At 34.4% G+C, this 17,851-nt stretch overlaps 1 protein-coding gene across 2 annotated transcripts in view; it reads right to left on the bottom strand.

Annotated features, from left to right (window-relative positions):
* Window positions 1-17,851, bottom strand: part of Acf (ATP-dependent chromatin assembly factor large subunit) — a 383,051-nt gene that overhangs the window by 114,018 nt on the left and 251,182 nt on the right. For both annotated transcript variants that reach the window (XM_090399798.1, XM_090399799.1), the window contains 3 exons: window positions 12,544-12,677; window positions 4,109-4,207; window positions 1,630-1,883 (listed from right to left, as the gene is read on the bottom strand). In XM_090399798.1, the coding sequence (XP_090255924.1) occupies window positions 1,630-1,883; window positions 4,109-4,207; window positions 12,544-12,677 (487 nt within the window). The remainder of the gene's footprint in view (window positions 1-1,629; window positions 1,884-4,108; window positions 4,208-12,543; window positions 12,678-17,851) is intronic.

Genomic DNA, 17,851 nt, shown 5'->3' with positions numbered 1-17,851 from the left:
TTGGGAAGTTTGTATATTTGCAGGAATAAAAACCATCCATCTTCTCAGAAATCAGATAACCCATCTTCAGTTGATGTTTCTCATGTTTTAGACTAAGTTTCAAACCACAGACACAAGAAAAATAAGAGATCAACTTGCAGTTTACAAAAATATTCCAGAAATATTTTTTAGGATATAAAAATACTCCCTTAAGTCAAAATTGGTCAATCACAGGAATAAACTTTTGTAAAGTGTCTCCTAAAATGTCATCAGTGACATTTTAATTTCAAAATAAAACTATATTTACAGCACATATGCTAAAGAAGAGCTCAAAAGTTAACTGTAAAAACCAAAAATATTACTATACAAGAACAATACTGTGAAAGGCATTTTACTTGTCTGCATTTCTTACTTTTCTAATATCAGTATAACTTCAAAAGCAAACACCCAGTCTGCCAAAGTCAGATTAGCATAAAAATAATGATTACTCGATTACTCAGCAATACCCATTTTTTTATATGACTAAGTTACATTTTTTTAAAGATTTTCCCCTAAGCATAAAATTGTATAATATAGCAGGCAATACCCATTACATAAAATAGGCCCAAGTACAGTTTTAAGAGATTATTTGCCTAAAAGAAATTGTTAACTTCAGGATAATTCATAGAGCAGATCAGCTCGAAAAATAGCACCTACTTCAAAAAATAAATAAAAACAGCAACAGAAGTGTATAAATCACTTCCTTTTCTCATTTTTTAGAAGCCTACTTCACACACACACTCACTCTGAGAAACTGCATTAAAAGTACCCATGTAACACTTCAGGCTTATTTGTTTAATTTCTGAGTATGTGGTGACATCTCTCCTAACATTTATTTCATGAACATAAGGACAACAAAGAATTTCATTCAATGTATAAAGAAATATATTCAAGTAGCAATGATATGCATAGATGAGTCAGTTTTCAGATATTGCTCCATGGCATAAACACAATTTGGTGATGATAAGTCAACAAAAAAATGGAATTATATACTTTTATTTGACAGAAAGAAGTTGAGTTCAAAGAAGTGCATCAATAAATGGCAAAGTTGCATAGTTAGTTGCAACTGACATCATTATAAACATCAATGCTGCTTGGCAATCTTACATGGAATTTTCTTCATTATCTTCACGAACATAATTTCCACGTTTCCTCTATAACACATCAACTTCTAATATTTCCATGTATACCTAAATGGCACATATCCAAGCCTACACAACAATGATCAGATTGAAATGCATCTCAAAGGAAGATAAGATTCAATTAATTAAAACATGGAGGTATAATTATTTAATAATTTTGTTGCTCACAGTACTGACACATTTACTGTTGTTGCTAGTTTTTCACTCCTAATAATTTATAGACATGGATCAATGCTGATGATGTGCTGAAAAAGCTTATGACATTCAAAACTTTCTGACATTAATTAAATAAAATGAAAACTAATACCTTTTGAAAAATTCTTCAAATGCTTTTAACTTAATCAACTAAGAGACCACGCAAATATTTCTGAACGTGAACAATCCTATATACATATATAATAAACTCCTTTAACATGGCAATGTGTTTATGGAAGCTTTGGTTGCGACTTTATAGTAGTTTTATACTTACTGAAAGAGGTGGTTTCAGACAGTATGTGTGGTAACCTCGATTACACCCATCACAAAGCAGCATGTGTTCAGCATCTCCACAGCGACGGCAAATTTTGCAACGTGCTTTTAAAACTGAACGAGACCATGCGACACTACGTTCTAATGTAGCCAGATGGACAAACAGCTGGGAAAAATTTGTGGATCCCATGAGAGATTCTTCCCACCTTTCCAAGGGTGATCGCACAATTCTGGAAAATGATTCACTCTTATGTTCTAGATGTAATAAAAATATTATTATTAGACAAATATGAATGAGGCTATCATGAATTATATTAAAATGTAATCAGTATTTCAAATGTAAGGGAAATCTTGAAATTCTACAAATATAATAATGACTTCAAAACAGGAAGTGCAATAATTATTATTTAAGCTAATAATGGATATATATCATGCAAGTAACATATTTGTATAAATGATAGGCAGCAATGTGCTATTAGAAGAGCAACTAGCAATTAGCTGTCAGAGATGCAAAGATTTCAAATTTCTTTTTGAATCACTGCAGCCTTTTGTTCATTTTGTAGCTATTAAAGAAAAAATACCCACACAAAAATGCACATTCTTTTCTTATGTGAGGCCTACTCACAAAATTTGTAAACTAAGATTGTGAGTACTCATTTGTTAAGGATCATTCTTATATTAAAAACTAAGCATATTTGAGATATGTAAAAACTGAGATAAAATATATGCTATTGATTTCTATCTTCGATATTAAATGTTACTATATTCTAAAATTTTCAATTAAATAATTATGGATTATTAAATAAAATTATCTGAAAATAGTTGATTGATTCAATTTGTTAACCAGTAAATAAAGATTCTGTATGGAGAGAGAGAGCCAGAAACAGCAGTAAAAACAAACCAAAACACAGCAAATAATCCAAAATTACATGGACTGCTAATTTTCCTTTAAGGATGGAAGAGAAAGCAATTTTAAAATTGAAAAGCAGGAATTCTTGTTCCCCCTCCTCTTGATTCTTTAATATTTTGAACAACTATCTATGAAATGAACATTTAATTAAGCCAAAAAAGTAGCTTCCTCATTATCTTGTCACAAAGGACACAACATATGCTACTTGAATTACTAAAAATGGCAAATCATAAAATTCTCCAGAATTAATGTTGTTGGCATTGGGAAAACACAAGAGAATGTGCAAGAGAAAAACATTTAAGCTAATTTCCTAATATGATGACTGCTCCCTCTGAATGTGGTCAACGATAGCTGACTGTTTTTAGACACACCTCCCAAATCTTTGGCAATTTTTATACATGAAATCTGGCACCTATGCTCTGCAAGAAGACGTGAAATGGTAAAACAAGAATGATGCAATTAAATTACGAGTGAAATCAAAATTTTATGTTTGGCGAAAAAGTCCATTTGAAAAGCAGTCATCAACTGAACAGCACTGCAATCTGCTTAGACAGCACATGATTAATTTTTATCAACTGAACAACCTCTCTTTTATCACATAATTGTAATAGATGAGAATGTGGTGTATTGCTGAAGTCTATTCTACATCTTTAGGATGAAAAGTTGAAATAAATTTAATTCATTTCGGCTTGACATCAGAAACAAATGGCTGTGGAGAATGGATAAGTCACAGACTGACCAGTCTTTACTCAAAATCATTATTGGTTACTCAAAGAACAATAATCGGTAGGTTGGAAGATAATGGGAAAGGTACAAGATGACAGCACACACTTTCTCCGCTTTGTGCATGCACAAGTTTTGTGAAAACATTAATTAATGATCCACACTTTTAACTATTCCTACCTGACAAATAATAGCACTGTTGAACTTCTGTTTTATACACAAAAATTAAATCGAAAGGGTAGCATTTTAATGAATGTAGAGAAGATTCATTAAAATCACTGGAAGTAATAAGTTTCATTTTGGTTTTCAGACATGGAAGAACCAACAGGGTTATGAAGGGAACTAATCTTAACAGGTAGGTTACTCCACAGTTCCTACTGCATGGGCAAGGTATTTCATATATATTTCCCCAAAATTTCAAATCCCTCCCCCAAAAACCAGTGATGAGAAAAAAGTTAGAAAATATATGCATGAAGAAAAATGGGCTTCTTATGATATTAAAGGTATGTTATTCAATAAGCTAAAAGCAAATTACTACAATATTAAATTCAAGTGCTCAATTAAAATTTCCACCATCAAAGATGACTCACTTTGTGTATGTGAGTGTGTTTACATTTCTTAGTGCCACTCATACCAGTGGCAGTAAACAACGTATCTGCTCAACAATTTTTCCTAGGAATGTTAACTACTGTAACAGAATAAATTTATCCATCATGGTGCTTTATGGAGAAGAGCAGTAAACACAACAAATCTAGGAGGCGCTGTGTTGTTTGAATGCACATATGACTAAGAAGATTAACAGTGTTCCAACTAATGCTAAGTAGAAACTAGCAAATACAATACATACCATCAGGTGTTCCATTTTCATTTTGCTTCTGTCGATTTTTCCATTTTGCAAACTCTGCCAATGATTTCTGTTTTTGACGTCTAGATTCATCATCTTCACCTTTAAACAAAAAACAATCTGCATATAATTTTTATTTATATACCTTATAATTATCAATTACATCCATTAACTTACATATCTTTGGCTTAAGCAATAAGTTTGACATCACTGATCTAATGGCAGCTCATTGGATTTAAGAGATTTGTGATAATATTCATAGCTGATGAGACAATATTATCATAAATACACATGGTTACAAAGTAAATGAAATTTCGAAGCATCAAATATATAATGAGCTTTAATGCAGCAAAAATAAATAAATAAAAAATATAAAAAATGTGTTCAAAAGGCTCCTCAAAAATGATAACAGCTAAATTTGGTATTGTGTTTCCTCTTAAAGTAACATATCAAGAAAAGCACATGTTTATATTCAAAATTTCATGGAGAAACATATTATCCATAAATAAACTACAATTTCCAGGATGACTTCTTTTTAGAATAACAAAGAACAAACCTATGGAAGCATGTTTGGGAATACTTTAGACCTCAGCACACATACACATTGTTATACATATGTGTTTGTATAGATATGGTCACCTGGGTTTTTTGGGAACCAGGAGGTGGTCAAAAGGATTCAGAGATGAGTGACCAAGATGGAGACAGGTTACAAAGTTTAGTTGATAGGCAGAAAGGAGGGGACATGATAGAAACGTTTAAGATATTAAAGGAGTTTTATAAAATTGATGCAAGTGAAAATTTTCAATATAATAAAAATATAAATAAAAAAAACAGTCGGAGAACTTGGGACCATCCGGGGAAGATGTGTGTAAGAGTATGATTGTGTGTACTGGTTAAGGGGAATGGGAACTAGATTTTTTTACTTGGAGAGTGGCAAGTGAGTGGAAGAAATGACTACAATTTCAAGGAGAGATACAATAGGATTTGTGTGTATGATGGTTGATTCGGGTCTCCAGTAATGAATCTCTGGACTGGATAGAAATGCAGTAAAATAATATGTAAGCTGGCAAAATCTGTATAATAGCAAAAGACAGGAATACTGCAAATACTGCCAGCCTTAATTAATGTCATCATCATCATCATCATCAAATTCCTGCCATGTACCCACAAGGGGTGTACAGGATATGATAGTACTACATGAAAAATTTACATCATTACTAACTTCCTATCTACAATTTTCCTCCAAATCAGTCTGTTACTTGTCAAGACTCCAACATTATCAGATCTTATATTTCTATCGTCTAAGGCACTTTGTACCATATCAATCCACCTATATCTTGGTCTTCCTCTGGGTCGTTTTCCTGCCAACCTGGCTGAGAACACTTGTTCTGCTAATCTTTCCTTGCCCATTCTGTTTAAGTGACCATACCACCTGAGATAGCTCTGCTAACACATTACTGGATGCAGACAATGTGTAGTTCTTTCCTAATATCCTCGTTTTTAATATGATATTGCCATTGATGCCATCTGTTTCAAGAATACAATCTTTCTCAGGACTCTCATATCTGAGGTCTCTAGTCTTTGGTCAAGTGTTTTACTTCTGACCTAGCTCTCAGATCCATAAGAATATGACCATGTTGCCACCTATTGGTGAGAGTGATCATAAGGTCTTGACCTGGGAGGTGGCTAAAGGTGTGGAATTTTCGATTAAGACAGGGTATATGTGGAATTACTGTGCTGGCAAGTATGACAAGCTTAAGAGATTGCTTGGATCAGTGCCATGGCATGTACAACTGCAATGGCTGGACGTCGATAGAGCATGGGAAGTGGTCAAGGAGCATTTACAGGAGGTAATGGCTGATTGTATATCTAGGGTACGAATAGTAAAACAAGTAGGGGTTAAATGGATGAATAACACCATTAAGCTTGAGCTGCAAAAAAAGAAACAACTGTGGAGGGAATTTAAAGAAAGGGGTGACCTGCAAGCACACGAACGGTATAAAGTGCAGGCCAGAAAGGTAACGAGTGTGGTAAAAAAAGCAAAAGCGGATTATGAAAGGAAACTAGCTTTGCAAGCAAAAGAGAATCCAAAACAGTTCTTTCAATATGCTGCAAGCAAGAAAAAAACTGTACACGGCAAAATGATTTTAAGGAATGACGATGGTAAGGAGGTCACTGAAATCAGTCGATATAGTGGAGTTACTGAGCGCACACTTTGCAAAAGCATATCATCCAGGTGGTGACATTGAAAAAGTGAAGGAACCATTAGTTTATACGGGAATAGTGATGAATGAAGTGGAGGTGACTAGTCTATTACAGAACCTTAATGTGAACATATCTGTGGGATTGGATGGTATACCGGCACGGGTCTTGCGTGAAGCGGCTAAAGAATTATCAGTGCACTTGACCATGTTGTTTAATCTGAGTCTCAGGTCTGGCTTAGTCCCGAAGGTGTGAAAACAGGGGAAAATAGTTTCACTGCATAAAGGAGGATTCAAGACTATGGTTGCAAATTACCGACTGATCAGCATATCAGGAGTCGTTGTCAAGGTCTTAGAGAAAGTAGTCAAGGGAAAAATACAGGAATGGATTGATGAAAACGAGATACTGTACAGGGGACAGCATGGCTTTGTGAAGGGTAGATCATGCTTCAGTAACTTGCTCAAGTTTTATAACAAGGTGACGGCTGAACTGGATAAGGGAAATGGGTTTACAGTGATACTGCTGGACCTGGCAAAGGCATTTGACAGGATACCACATGGAATACTAATCCGTAAACTACAACATATGGGAATGGATATAGGGTTGGTGACATGGATAGGTGGTTGGTTGATGGTGAGATATCAAAGAGTATTTTATTCAGGAGTAGAGTCCAAAAGACGGCCTGTGACTAGTGGTGTGCCGCAGGGTTCTGTTCTTGGACCACTGCTGTTTAATCTGTTCATTAACGATATAGGGAAGGATCTAAGTGGAACAATTCATTTGTTCGCTGATGATGCAAAGTTGGGTAGGGCAATAGTGAATGCAGAAGATGTCAAAGTCTTGCAGGATGACTTAGATAGATTGGAGTTCTGGGCTAAGGAGAATGGATGTCAATTTAATGTGACAAAATGTAAGGTTATGCATTTTGAGGTGAAAAGATTAGCAGCAGTATAACACATTGGTGGAACTGTACTCCAAGAGATGAGGCCAGGGACTTGGGAGTGTTGGTGGATAAGGAGATGAAGTTTAGGGGACACACTGCAAAAGTAGCTAAATCAGCTCATCAACTCACTTGGTTGTTGAAAAATACCTTGACGAGCAGAGACAAGCAAGTTATTGTACCTCTGTACCGAGCCTTGATAAGACCTCAGGTGGAGAGGATCCAGAGGCGAGTGACTAAGATGATAACAGGTCTATGGAATGAACCATATGAGAACAGGTTGAAGATTTGTGGGTTGCAGAAACTAGTTGATAGGCGGAGGAGGGGAGATATGATTGAGACATTCAAATTGCTAAAGGGATTCTATAGGATTAATTCAGAGGATATTTTTGAGATCAGGAATGGTGGTGGGAGAACTAGGGGACACATATGGAAGCTGGGCAAGAGTGTGGTTAGCAGGGATGTTAGAGGTGGGTTCTTTACTTTTAGAGTGGTAAATGAGTGGAATAAGCTGCCAGAGTCTGTTGTGGGTGCTATGACTGTGAACGAGTTCAAGACAAGGTATGATACATGCTGTGAGAATGTAATCGCATAGTTTTGTGGACATGATGTTTAGGGCCTCCCTCGATGAGTCTAAGGACTCCTGGAGTCGCCCGAAATAATAATAATAAGTTAAAACTGGTTTGAACGCTGTCTTGTATACAGCTAATTTAGTGTTCCGACTAATTTCTCTCTTATTCCATATGAATTTATTTAATTGACTTCCCACCATACCAGCTTTGCTGATTCTGTTGTCTATTTCTATACTGAATTTACCATCTTCACTAAAAATAGTGCCTAAGTAGTTGAAATGTTTTACTTGTTCCACAGGTTCTCCATTCACAACACAGTTGACATTTTCAACGATTCTACATATTTTCATTGTCTTTGTCTTTTTATTGCTGACCTTCATACCATATCTGTTACAACAATTATTCAATTTAGTAAGGGAATGTTGCAAACTTGTAGCGGATTTATTTAGAAGCATAACATCGTCTGCATAAAGCAAAGATCATACATTAACATCTTCAATTCTGATATCATGTTTAATACCACTTTCTTCATAATGTGATCCCTATAGATAATGAATAACAGAGGGGATAATGTACATCCTTGTCTCACACCAGATTTAACATTAAACCATCTTCCTGTAATTCCTTCAATTCTAATTGATGATTTGCAACTCAAATAAAGACTATGTACTGCTTGATATAATGCCCCATTGACATCATATAACTGTAGCTTATCGTTAGCACCTTGTCATATGCCTTTTCCAGATGGACAAAACTTAAATATAGATCTTTGTTATATTCCCATGCTTTCTCAACTATTTGTTGTAAAGTGAAGATCTGATCCTGACAGCCTCTATTTCACCTGAATCCAGCTTGTTTTTCACCAAGCTTTTCTTCCACAATTCTTCTCAAACGTTTCTCAAGTATACTGACATTAATCTTGCCAGGAACACTCAGGAAGGAAATACCTCTGTAATTCTCACATCAATCAGTTTTATTTCCCTTTTTATATATCGGTACTATGAGAGCTCTACTCCAATCATTGGGAATTCCTCTGTCTGTCCACGCCTTCTGAACTATGCGGTGCAGCCACTGTAAGATTTTTATATCACCATACTTCAGCATTTCTGGTCGAATATCATCTACTCCTGCTGCCTTTCCACATTTCAAGCCTTTGATGGCTTTTTCTTCAAGTATGTATATGTATTCCTGACTGTATGTCTGTTGAGTGTTTTTTACCACTGTGCTATCACTGTTTGTTTCATTTAGCAATTTTTCGAAGTAATTACTCCATACTTCAAGGATATCTTTTTCTCCTGTTTTCATGTCAACTTCATCATCTCTAGCCACTTTTACAGCACTCTTTCCTCCATTTCTAAGTTTCTTTAACAACCTCCAGAACATCTTACCACCTTCTTGATATTTATTTTCTATGTTCTTGCCAAAGTCCTCCCATGACTTTTGTTTAGCTTTCTTACATTTGTCTCTGCATTCTTTAAGAGCACAAGCTGACTTATTTGCCAGGAACTTTTGATATGCTTTCTTCTTTTCCTTCATGCCTCTTTAACTTCCTGTGTACACCATGAGTTCTGATTTTTCTATCCTTGCAGACAACCTCACCACATGCATTTCTGGCTGAATCAATCAGGGTTTTCTTCAAGGCTTGCCACTGAATCTCAAAGGTTTGGTTCCTGTTCTCAAACTCTTTCATTTTTGCTTCAATAATCTTTGCATATTTTAGTCTACAGTTCACATTTGAGAGTTTCTCAACTTTTATTCGCTTTAAAACTTTCTTACATGTTATTCTTTTCAATGAGAAATGAATTTTATCCTGCTCAAGACTAAATAGTGATCGCTTCCAATTTCAAATGCTCTGTACACTCTGGTGTCCTGCACCAGGGAGAAAACATCACTATCAACAATAACATAGTCAATGAGACTTTTCTTATTCCTAGCCTCTTCTCTCCATGTGAATTTGTGCACATTTTTATGTTGGAACATGGTGTTAGTAATAACCAGTCCATGTCCTGAGCAGAAATCCAACACTTATTTGCCATTATTATTAGCTTTGCTCTTTTCTCCAAATTTTCCCAAAATATTTTTTGTTAATGTTTAAATTAATTATAATTAATATAAACAAATAACAATTAAGGTGGTAAGCCTTTCTTTTTATACACCAGAAAAAAAAAAGACTAAATGAAGTGGATTTCAAGGTTCCATTAGGACTGAACCAACTGGGTTTTTGAAAGTTATATCTTTGAACATGCACATAATTTTAAGTATCTAGGAGTCCACCTTTAAAACTACAATAATATGGATTAAGAAATAGATGAGGGAAAAAAAAAAAAAAAAAAAAAAAGAAAAAAAAAAAAAAAGAGAGAGAATGGATACTGTGCAATCTCAGAACATTATCAAGAATGTTTGCAGGTGTGGTTGGCTGAGTGGTCAGCATATCCATTCTCTAATCAACAGGTAACAAGTTTGAATACCACTATGCCCTAGGATGGTTGTAAATGTCTTTAAGGGGGGGGGGGGGTGAATTTCATAATCTTGTGTGAGACCATCACACTACTTATCCAAGGGACAAAAACTTCACACCTTGAATCTGCTCCACCAATTAAAAAAAAAAAAAAAAAAAAAACTTCATCCAGTCTTCCGTTCTTTATTAGTTAAATAAAATGAACAGAAAGACACTGAATATTTTGACCTTCACATTAAGGAGTATACACCTTTAAAATATATACAAAAAAAAAAAAAAAAAAAAAAAAAAAAAAAAAAAAAAAAAAAAAAAAAAAAGCTGCACTATAATCTACATGGCATGCTAAAATTACTGACCAATAAGCATTGTTTTGTATAATATAATCAAACAAATCTGCACCTGTAGCATGCATTATGTAAAAAGGCATGCTGTAAAGACCTAAACCTCCGAAGTTCAAGACAACAACAGCAAAACAGTCTACCAAGCATGGTAACATATTAGATGGCTCCCCAACAAGCTAAATAATCCAGTAACCATCTATTCTACCAAATCATGCCTGGAGAGGGTCTGAATACAGTGTTATGCCTGAATGCTCAGCAATGGACAGCAAAATGAGTGTTTTTGCATGGGTGGCACACCTGTAAGTCTTTCACCCAATACAGCACCCACACATGCAATCCATAAATAATTTTGATAAAAGTGAAATAAAAATCTTCAAAAGGAAACAATGTCGAAAAATAACAAAAAGCACAACTTCAAAATTACAGTAAACAATAAAACTTATTCTAAAGAAATCCCCTTCACCGAAATTTGGGGTCTCAACTCTAATGGACTCAGAACATCAGCTATTCTTGGTAATTTAGACCATAACCTCACAAATTTCATTTCCTATAGAAAACTGGGACTTATCATTCTTCCAACACAAATTATGTAACCAAGTGTCCTTCATCCCACTATCAATTTCATGCTCTTTGGTTATAATAATGCCTAATTACATGATCTTTGTGATTTCTGCTCTCCCTAGACTGATTACTGTTTTTGTTCATCTAATCTAAATATCTGCTCCAACCAATGTAAAATTCTCCACCAAAATCTTTCTATGATTCCACTCAAAATTCCACATCATTATGCAAACTTTAGATTTTTAAGAACTAAGAATACAAATGTGGTCTCCTAGGGCAGACCAGCAAAACTTTCAACACACCACAACAAGCTCAAATGATAACTGCAGGTGCACTTTCGGTTGTACAGTCCTTGTTTCAAATCCTGTCTAGCCTGAAGAATTTTTGCAAGGGCTTTTCAAACAAAAGTGACAAAGCCAAAGACAGCCCCCACCCCCAGAAGAACACAGACATAATACTTTGACAGATTCATAGACTTTGTTGTTATGGCCATAATTCAAAAACAACACATCCATTCACACAACATTAAATGGAAGAAAAGTACAATACTACAAAGAATCGGTAGCCTGCTTAAACCATAATAATATCAAAGCTGCCTACAAGCCCACCACAACCACACATTTGATCACCTAATGACAGTAACACCTCTCATAAACATGCAAGTGTTTATAGAATTCTTGTGGTTTGACCTTACATGTTTGACATGTAAGGTCAAACAAACTTACGTGAGTTTGACCTTACATGTCAAATTCACGTAAGTTTTTGAAATAAGAAAGAACGAACATTTCAGTCACATGCCATACAAAAGAGAAGAAAAACAGGGACTTATCATTCTTCCAACACAAATTATGTAACCAAGTTGGGATAAAGCCATTATGCATTTTCTCAAAAAACTTATTGTCAACTTGTATCAAATAATCTGCATGTTTTAACTATAATGCTACAAAGCTGTTACTAGCCTGAGGACCATTTACTCTGAAACTCAAGAAGTGGTTGCTTTAATTTGCCAGAAATTTGGAAACCAGTTGATCACCTTTAGTCTAACAACATGTGTTGTTAGACTGAAGATTTGAAGCCACTTCAAATCTAGAGGGCTATAATAAGGACATCAACACTATACAGCACTTTCCAATAATAATGAATTGTAATAAGTTTCTTTGAATTCCAAAGAATATCAACAACATAATAAGTAACCATATTTATGAATTAAAATTGTTAGATATTCAGATTAATTAGGGTTTTAAACTGAAACATTAGTTTTGCATATTTAAATACAATTACAGAGCAATCTCTAAATATTTTGAGAAAGCAATATCTGTTGATATCGCAGTTTTTTATTTTATTTTATTTATTTTTTTAAATACCTAATGGTGGAAGTAAATATTTAGGTTCAATTCCTTGAGCAACTTGAAGAAGAGCACTACGGAGATCTTTCACATTCTGCTGAACTTCTGCATATGGAACTGAGTACTGCTGAAATTTATCACTCTCAGTGGGCCTAAAAATATAAAAATTATGTAATTCAAGAGATAAATAAATCTCACATAAATGCATAATTTTATTTCAATGCTGGTACAACTATTTTATAAAGAAGAAATGACAGCAATTTACATGGAATCTGTTAAGTGGTTCTGTGAAAAAAGCATATATATATTTATTCATATTATATGCATTTACTAAAACTTAGTAGTAGTGATATACTTCCTCTTCACAATTGGGTCATGTTAACAGTTAGATAAGTTGGATAGAGTTTGTTATAATGAGATGTTTTGTGTCCATCTGAAAATTATTACAACAGAATGGAGGTAAATCAATCAATCAATCTGGTATTCCAGGTACTGTTTAGATATGATCATGTAAATTACAATCTTAGCATTCTTATTTAATCTGCATGGTGTGGCACTTCTAATACTAGTCAAAACCTAGTTTGCTGCAAGGATCACTATCTGTCATAAAATCTATACTAGTTAGTAACAGGTTATAGCTTATTTTGTAATGATTTCCTGCATTTGTGTTTACTCATTTGCTAGGAAAACATTCTTAACACTTCAGCAGAAATCCAGCTTCCGAAAAAAAAAAAAAAAAAAAAAAAAAAAAAAAAAAAAAAGCACCAACAGCATCACTATTTTTTATATATTTTTAAATATTAGACACACATACTTTTTAGATAGGATTTACCTGTCATCCTGTCAATGTATTAATTAGGTTTTCATGAAGACAAGCTACATGGCCATCACAAGTCCCTGAATAACATGTCAAGGGAAAAGGTTTCATCAAACAACAAAGTTAAGTATGGAAATAGAAAAAAAAATGGACACTAGCACACAGGAGAAAGAGGGGTGATATGATTGAGACTTACAAACTTCTGAAAGGGTCATATTTCAGTAGATGGAATTTTTTATTTTATGGATGGTGGGGAAGGGACAAGAGGTCATTCTTGGCAGCTGAGAATGAATGTTGCTAATAAGGGGGTGAGGGCTAGATTTTTCTCTCATAGAGTGGTGCATGATTAGAACGGATTGATATTTGATGTTGTGTGAGCTATTAATCAACAATAGGATGATTAATGTATATTTATTTAAATCATTTCTAATTAAGCTGTCAGAATGGTCAGTGTATTTTATCAGTCAAAAATGCTTAGTAAAAATTGCAGTAGTACTGTACAAATATAGATAACTGAGATCAGAACATGGCAGTGTTGCCTATAGTGGCTGTCCATTAATGTCCAAAATGGACAGCCACTATAGGCAACACTGCCATGTTCTGATCTCAGTTATCTATATTTGTACAGTACTACTGCAATTTTTACTAAGCATTTTTGACTGATAAAATACACTGACCATTCTGACAGCTTAATTAGAAATGATTTAAATAAATATACATTAATCATCCTATTGTTGATTAATAGCTCACACAACATCAAATATCAATCCGTTCTAATCATGCACCACTCTATGAGAGAAAAATCTAGCCCTCACCCCCTTATTAGCAACATTCATTCTCAGCTGCCAAGAATGACCTCTTGTCCCTTCCCCACCATCCATAAAATAAAAAATTCCATCTACTGAAATATGACCCTTTCAGAAGTTTGTAAGTCTCAATCATATCACCCCTCTTTCTCCTGTGTGCTAGTGTGTGCAGTCTACAAATTTTCAATCCATCTTCATAATCAGTATTCCACAATCCTGATATAATTTTTAACACTCTCTTTTCAGCACTGCAATTATCTTTTGAGTTGTATTTGCAATCTTTGCTACATGGCCCTTGAATTTCAACTTGCTATCTATTAATACTCCAAGATCGCTAGCCCGATCAGTTTCTTCTAGCATAATCATACCAATATAACATGACAAGATATCTAATCACATTAAAGTGAATGACTTTACATTTGCTGACATTGAACTGACATCCATTTTCCCATGCCCACAATTCCAGCCTATTCAAGTCTTTCTGCAAGTACTGCATACTTTTTGTTTGAAGTAAATAAATAAAACACACACACACACACACACACACACACACACACACACACACACACACACACACACAGGAAAAATATATCAGCCACATTCCAGAATACCCTATCTATCTTTGCATCATCAGCAATATCACCTGTCAAATCCTTCCCAATGTCATTAATGTACAGATTGAATAACATAAGTGGTGTACCACAAGGACTGTTCCTTGTGGTACCACTGGTTACCTAAAATTTTGCAGACTCACATTCCCTGTATACTATTTTTTGCTATGCAATCAGTCACCATCTTATCCATGCTAATATTTTATAATCCAAATCCAAACTCATATCCTCCAATTTATGCAAGTCTACTATGAGGCATTCTGTCACAAGACTTGGCAAAATCCACAAGTATCATGATGAATCCACATCCCTTGTTTAGCTCCATGGTAATGTGGAGTATAGAATGGGAGCAAGTTGCTAAAACATGACCTTCCCTTAGAAACTCCATGCTTTTCATTGCAAAGAAGAATTCTTTGGGGCTATCTTTAGCTTGCAGAGCCAGTTTCTGTTCATACTCAGACTTAGCTTTCCATACAACAGATGTGACTCTTCTGGCCTGTTGTTTATAATATTCATAACAGATATCATCCTTTATGAATTTATTCTTTCAACATCATCTTTTTCTTATTGATCTCTTGCTTGATAAGATTACACATCCATTTGACTCCTACCCTATTTATTCTTTGACCTCTTGGGACACATTCTGATATTGTTCATTTAAGTATTTTTTTTTTTTTTTAAATGCTTCTCATGCACTCTCAATATTCTTCTCATCTAGCAACTGATGAACTCACTATAGTCCTCAGTTGGTCATTATTTAATATAATTATATAATTTTTATATTAAACTTTTTTTATTATAATTCTCGTCTCAATTTATGAAACTAAATATAGGTATTATTTCTGGGAAAACTCCCATGTTATTCCTCTTAAAAACTATTATTTCTTTGGTTATTCTGCCTGCTTTCATTTAGAAGTGTGCTTTTTTTAATGTTATTGGATTTTTACTCAAGAATTCTTAGGGCATTGCAGATGTATTTTAGAGACAAATATATGCAAAATAATAGAAGAAAATTCACACATACCTTTTCTTGGTTGTTGTTGCATGTCTTTTTCTGCGATGTGCATATTTCTGCTGTTATGGTGTTAACAGGGGGAGTTAGACAATGTAGGAGAAATTAATATGAAAAAATTGGGTTTTTTAATATAATATATACATATATTATTTTTAAGGGTGGGCAGAGCACTTTTTTTGTAGTGTGGGAAAGAGATGAAAAAGGGAACTGAAAAATGGAAATTGTTTTTTTTGGGGAAGGGGATTTTTCTGTTATGGCACTTCCAACAGTTGGAGATTATGTAGGGTCAGTGGACATTGATTGAGTTCTCATCACATTTTATGGCTATTGTTTCCGATATTCTAAGCATTGTTTCGTTGTCTTGTCTGTCAATTATTATGACCTTGTCGATTTGAGGGGTATGTTTCTGTTCAAAAACTGCTATTTCTGTTTTCCCTGTACTTTGTGTTCTATTTTTCTTTTTGATGTTGCGTTTTTTGGTGTTTAAATATTCTGGAACAGGGATATTACAGTCATGGAAGTGTTCTTGTAGTCTTGCCCATAAAGACCGCGTTGCCAATTTTTGGTTTGTGGTGAATACCAGTTTATAGTCAGTATTGTTGTGTCCCAATTTATGATTTCTACTCTAATCTTACAAATTCCATTTATCTATATTCTTCTAACTTCTATGCCCGAGATTTTACCAAAACTTATACCAATATCTAAGTTATTGCTCCCCGTAGTACCCCTAATATTTGTATTTATACTGCACCTTTTGGCATATTTAGTTTAGGATATTACATACATAAACAAGGAGAAAGAACTCAAATATATCTGAAAGTGCAACTATTGCAGTCGTGACACTTAACTCGATTCTCAACTTAAATTTTCAGCGTGACTAAGTACAATATTTTCAAGTGGTTATCAACTGCACCATTTATGTTGTCATAAATAGGGAGAAAGTCAATCTCGAATATATCTCTTAGTATTTAAATATTATTGCAGTCATGACTCTTAATCTCTTTCCTCAACATTAAATTTCCCGTGTGATTAGGTACGATGATTTTAAACGGTGCATTGGATTTGCAACATCAGACAACTCTTTTATCATTGAACAAAAGGTTTATTAAGTTTCTAAACATGGTACAATTCAAATACTAAACTAAAATACTTATGGACTAACATTAAATCATTACAAGCAATATGGCTATTTGTGATTATGCCGCCATACACATTAATTCATAAATTTACCTGATGTGAGCAAATTAGATCAATTCACACTATCTGATTATTCATACTGAAGTAGATTAACAAATCATTCACTGCTAACACATACTTGTGACATTTCAATTATTTTATACATTACATTAGGCATTCAATTCTTAGGATACGTAATTACTTAATTCACACTATTTCGTTATACCGTTATTTGCACTGACACACAATTATGTCGTTTAAATATCTTGTGCAATATAATAGACATGCAAAAATACCTTAGGACTCTTAATCATTCACAAATCTTTAACACTAGTCAATCTACACATAACACATTCTATCATATACTAAAGTCCTAGTATAACTTCAACAGTTCTGTATTGGAATCACGATACTTTTCACAGACAAATTTCTAGCTAACATAGGTTATGATTTACAGTACCTTTCTTGAGCTCTTCGTATGGGCCTTTATTCTTTTCCAAACGAACCTCTGGTATAACTTCTCGTAACTCTGGAATACTTTAACACACATATATTTGCTCTACTATCAGCAACAAGGACATCGATCTCTTTACAGCTTTCTGCTTTGCGTAGTTATCACTAGCGTCGAAACGAAGAAGATCCCTCCTTTTCTAGGACTCTATGGCAATTTTTCCGTTGCTTCCTACTCGGGAAAACGGGAATCAAAATCCTGCTCACTTTCGTTTCCGTGTTGTGACGAGGAGATATCACCCCTGTCGCCACTCAGGAAAACCCCGTGAACTCCACCAAAACCAAAACCAAACTCCAAGGCCAAAAGTGACTATCCAAAAAGCGTCCTCCCCCATGGGTTACCAACCCTTTTATAGCTGCTCCCCTAACGGCATCTTTTCTTACTTCCTTT

This window comes from Typopeltis vanoorti, chromosome 10, assembly GCF_054136105.1.
Source record: "Typopeltis vanoorti isolate ZY-2024b chromosome 10, IOZ_Tvanoo_1.0, whole genome shotgun sequence".
Taxonomy (NCBI): domain Eukaryota; kingdom Metazoa; phylum Arthropoda; class Arachnida; order Uropygi; family Thelyphonidae; genus Typopeltis; species Typopeltis vanoorti.
This window is presented reverse-complemented; position numbering and strand designations above follow the sequence as displayed.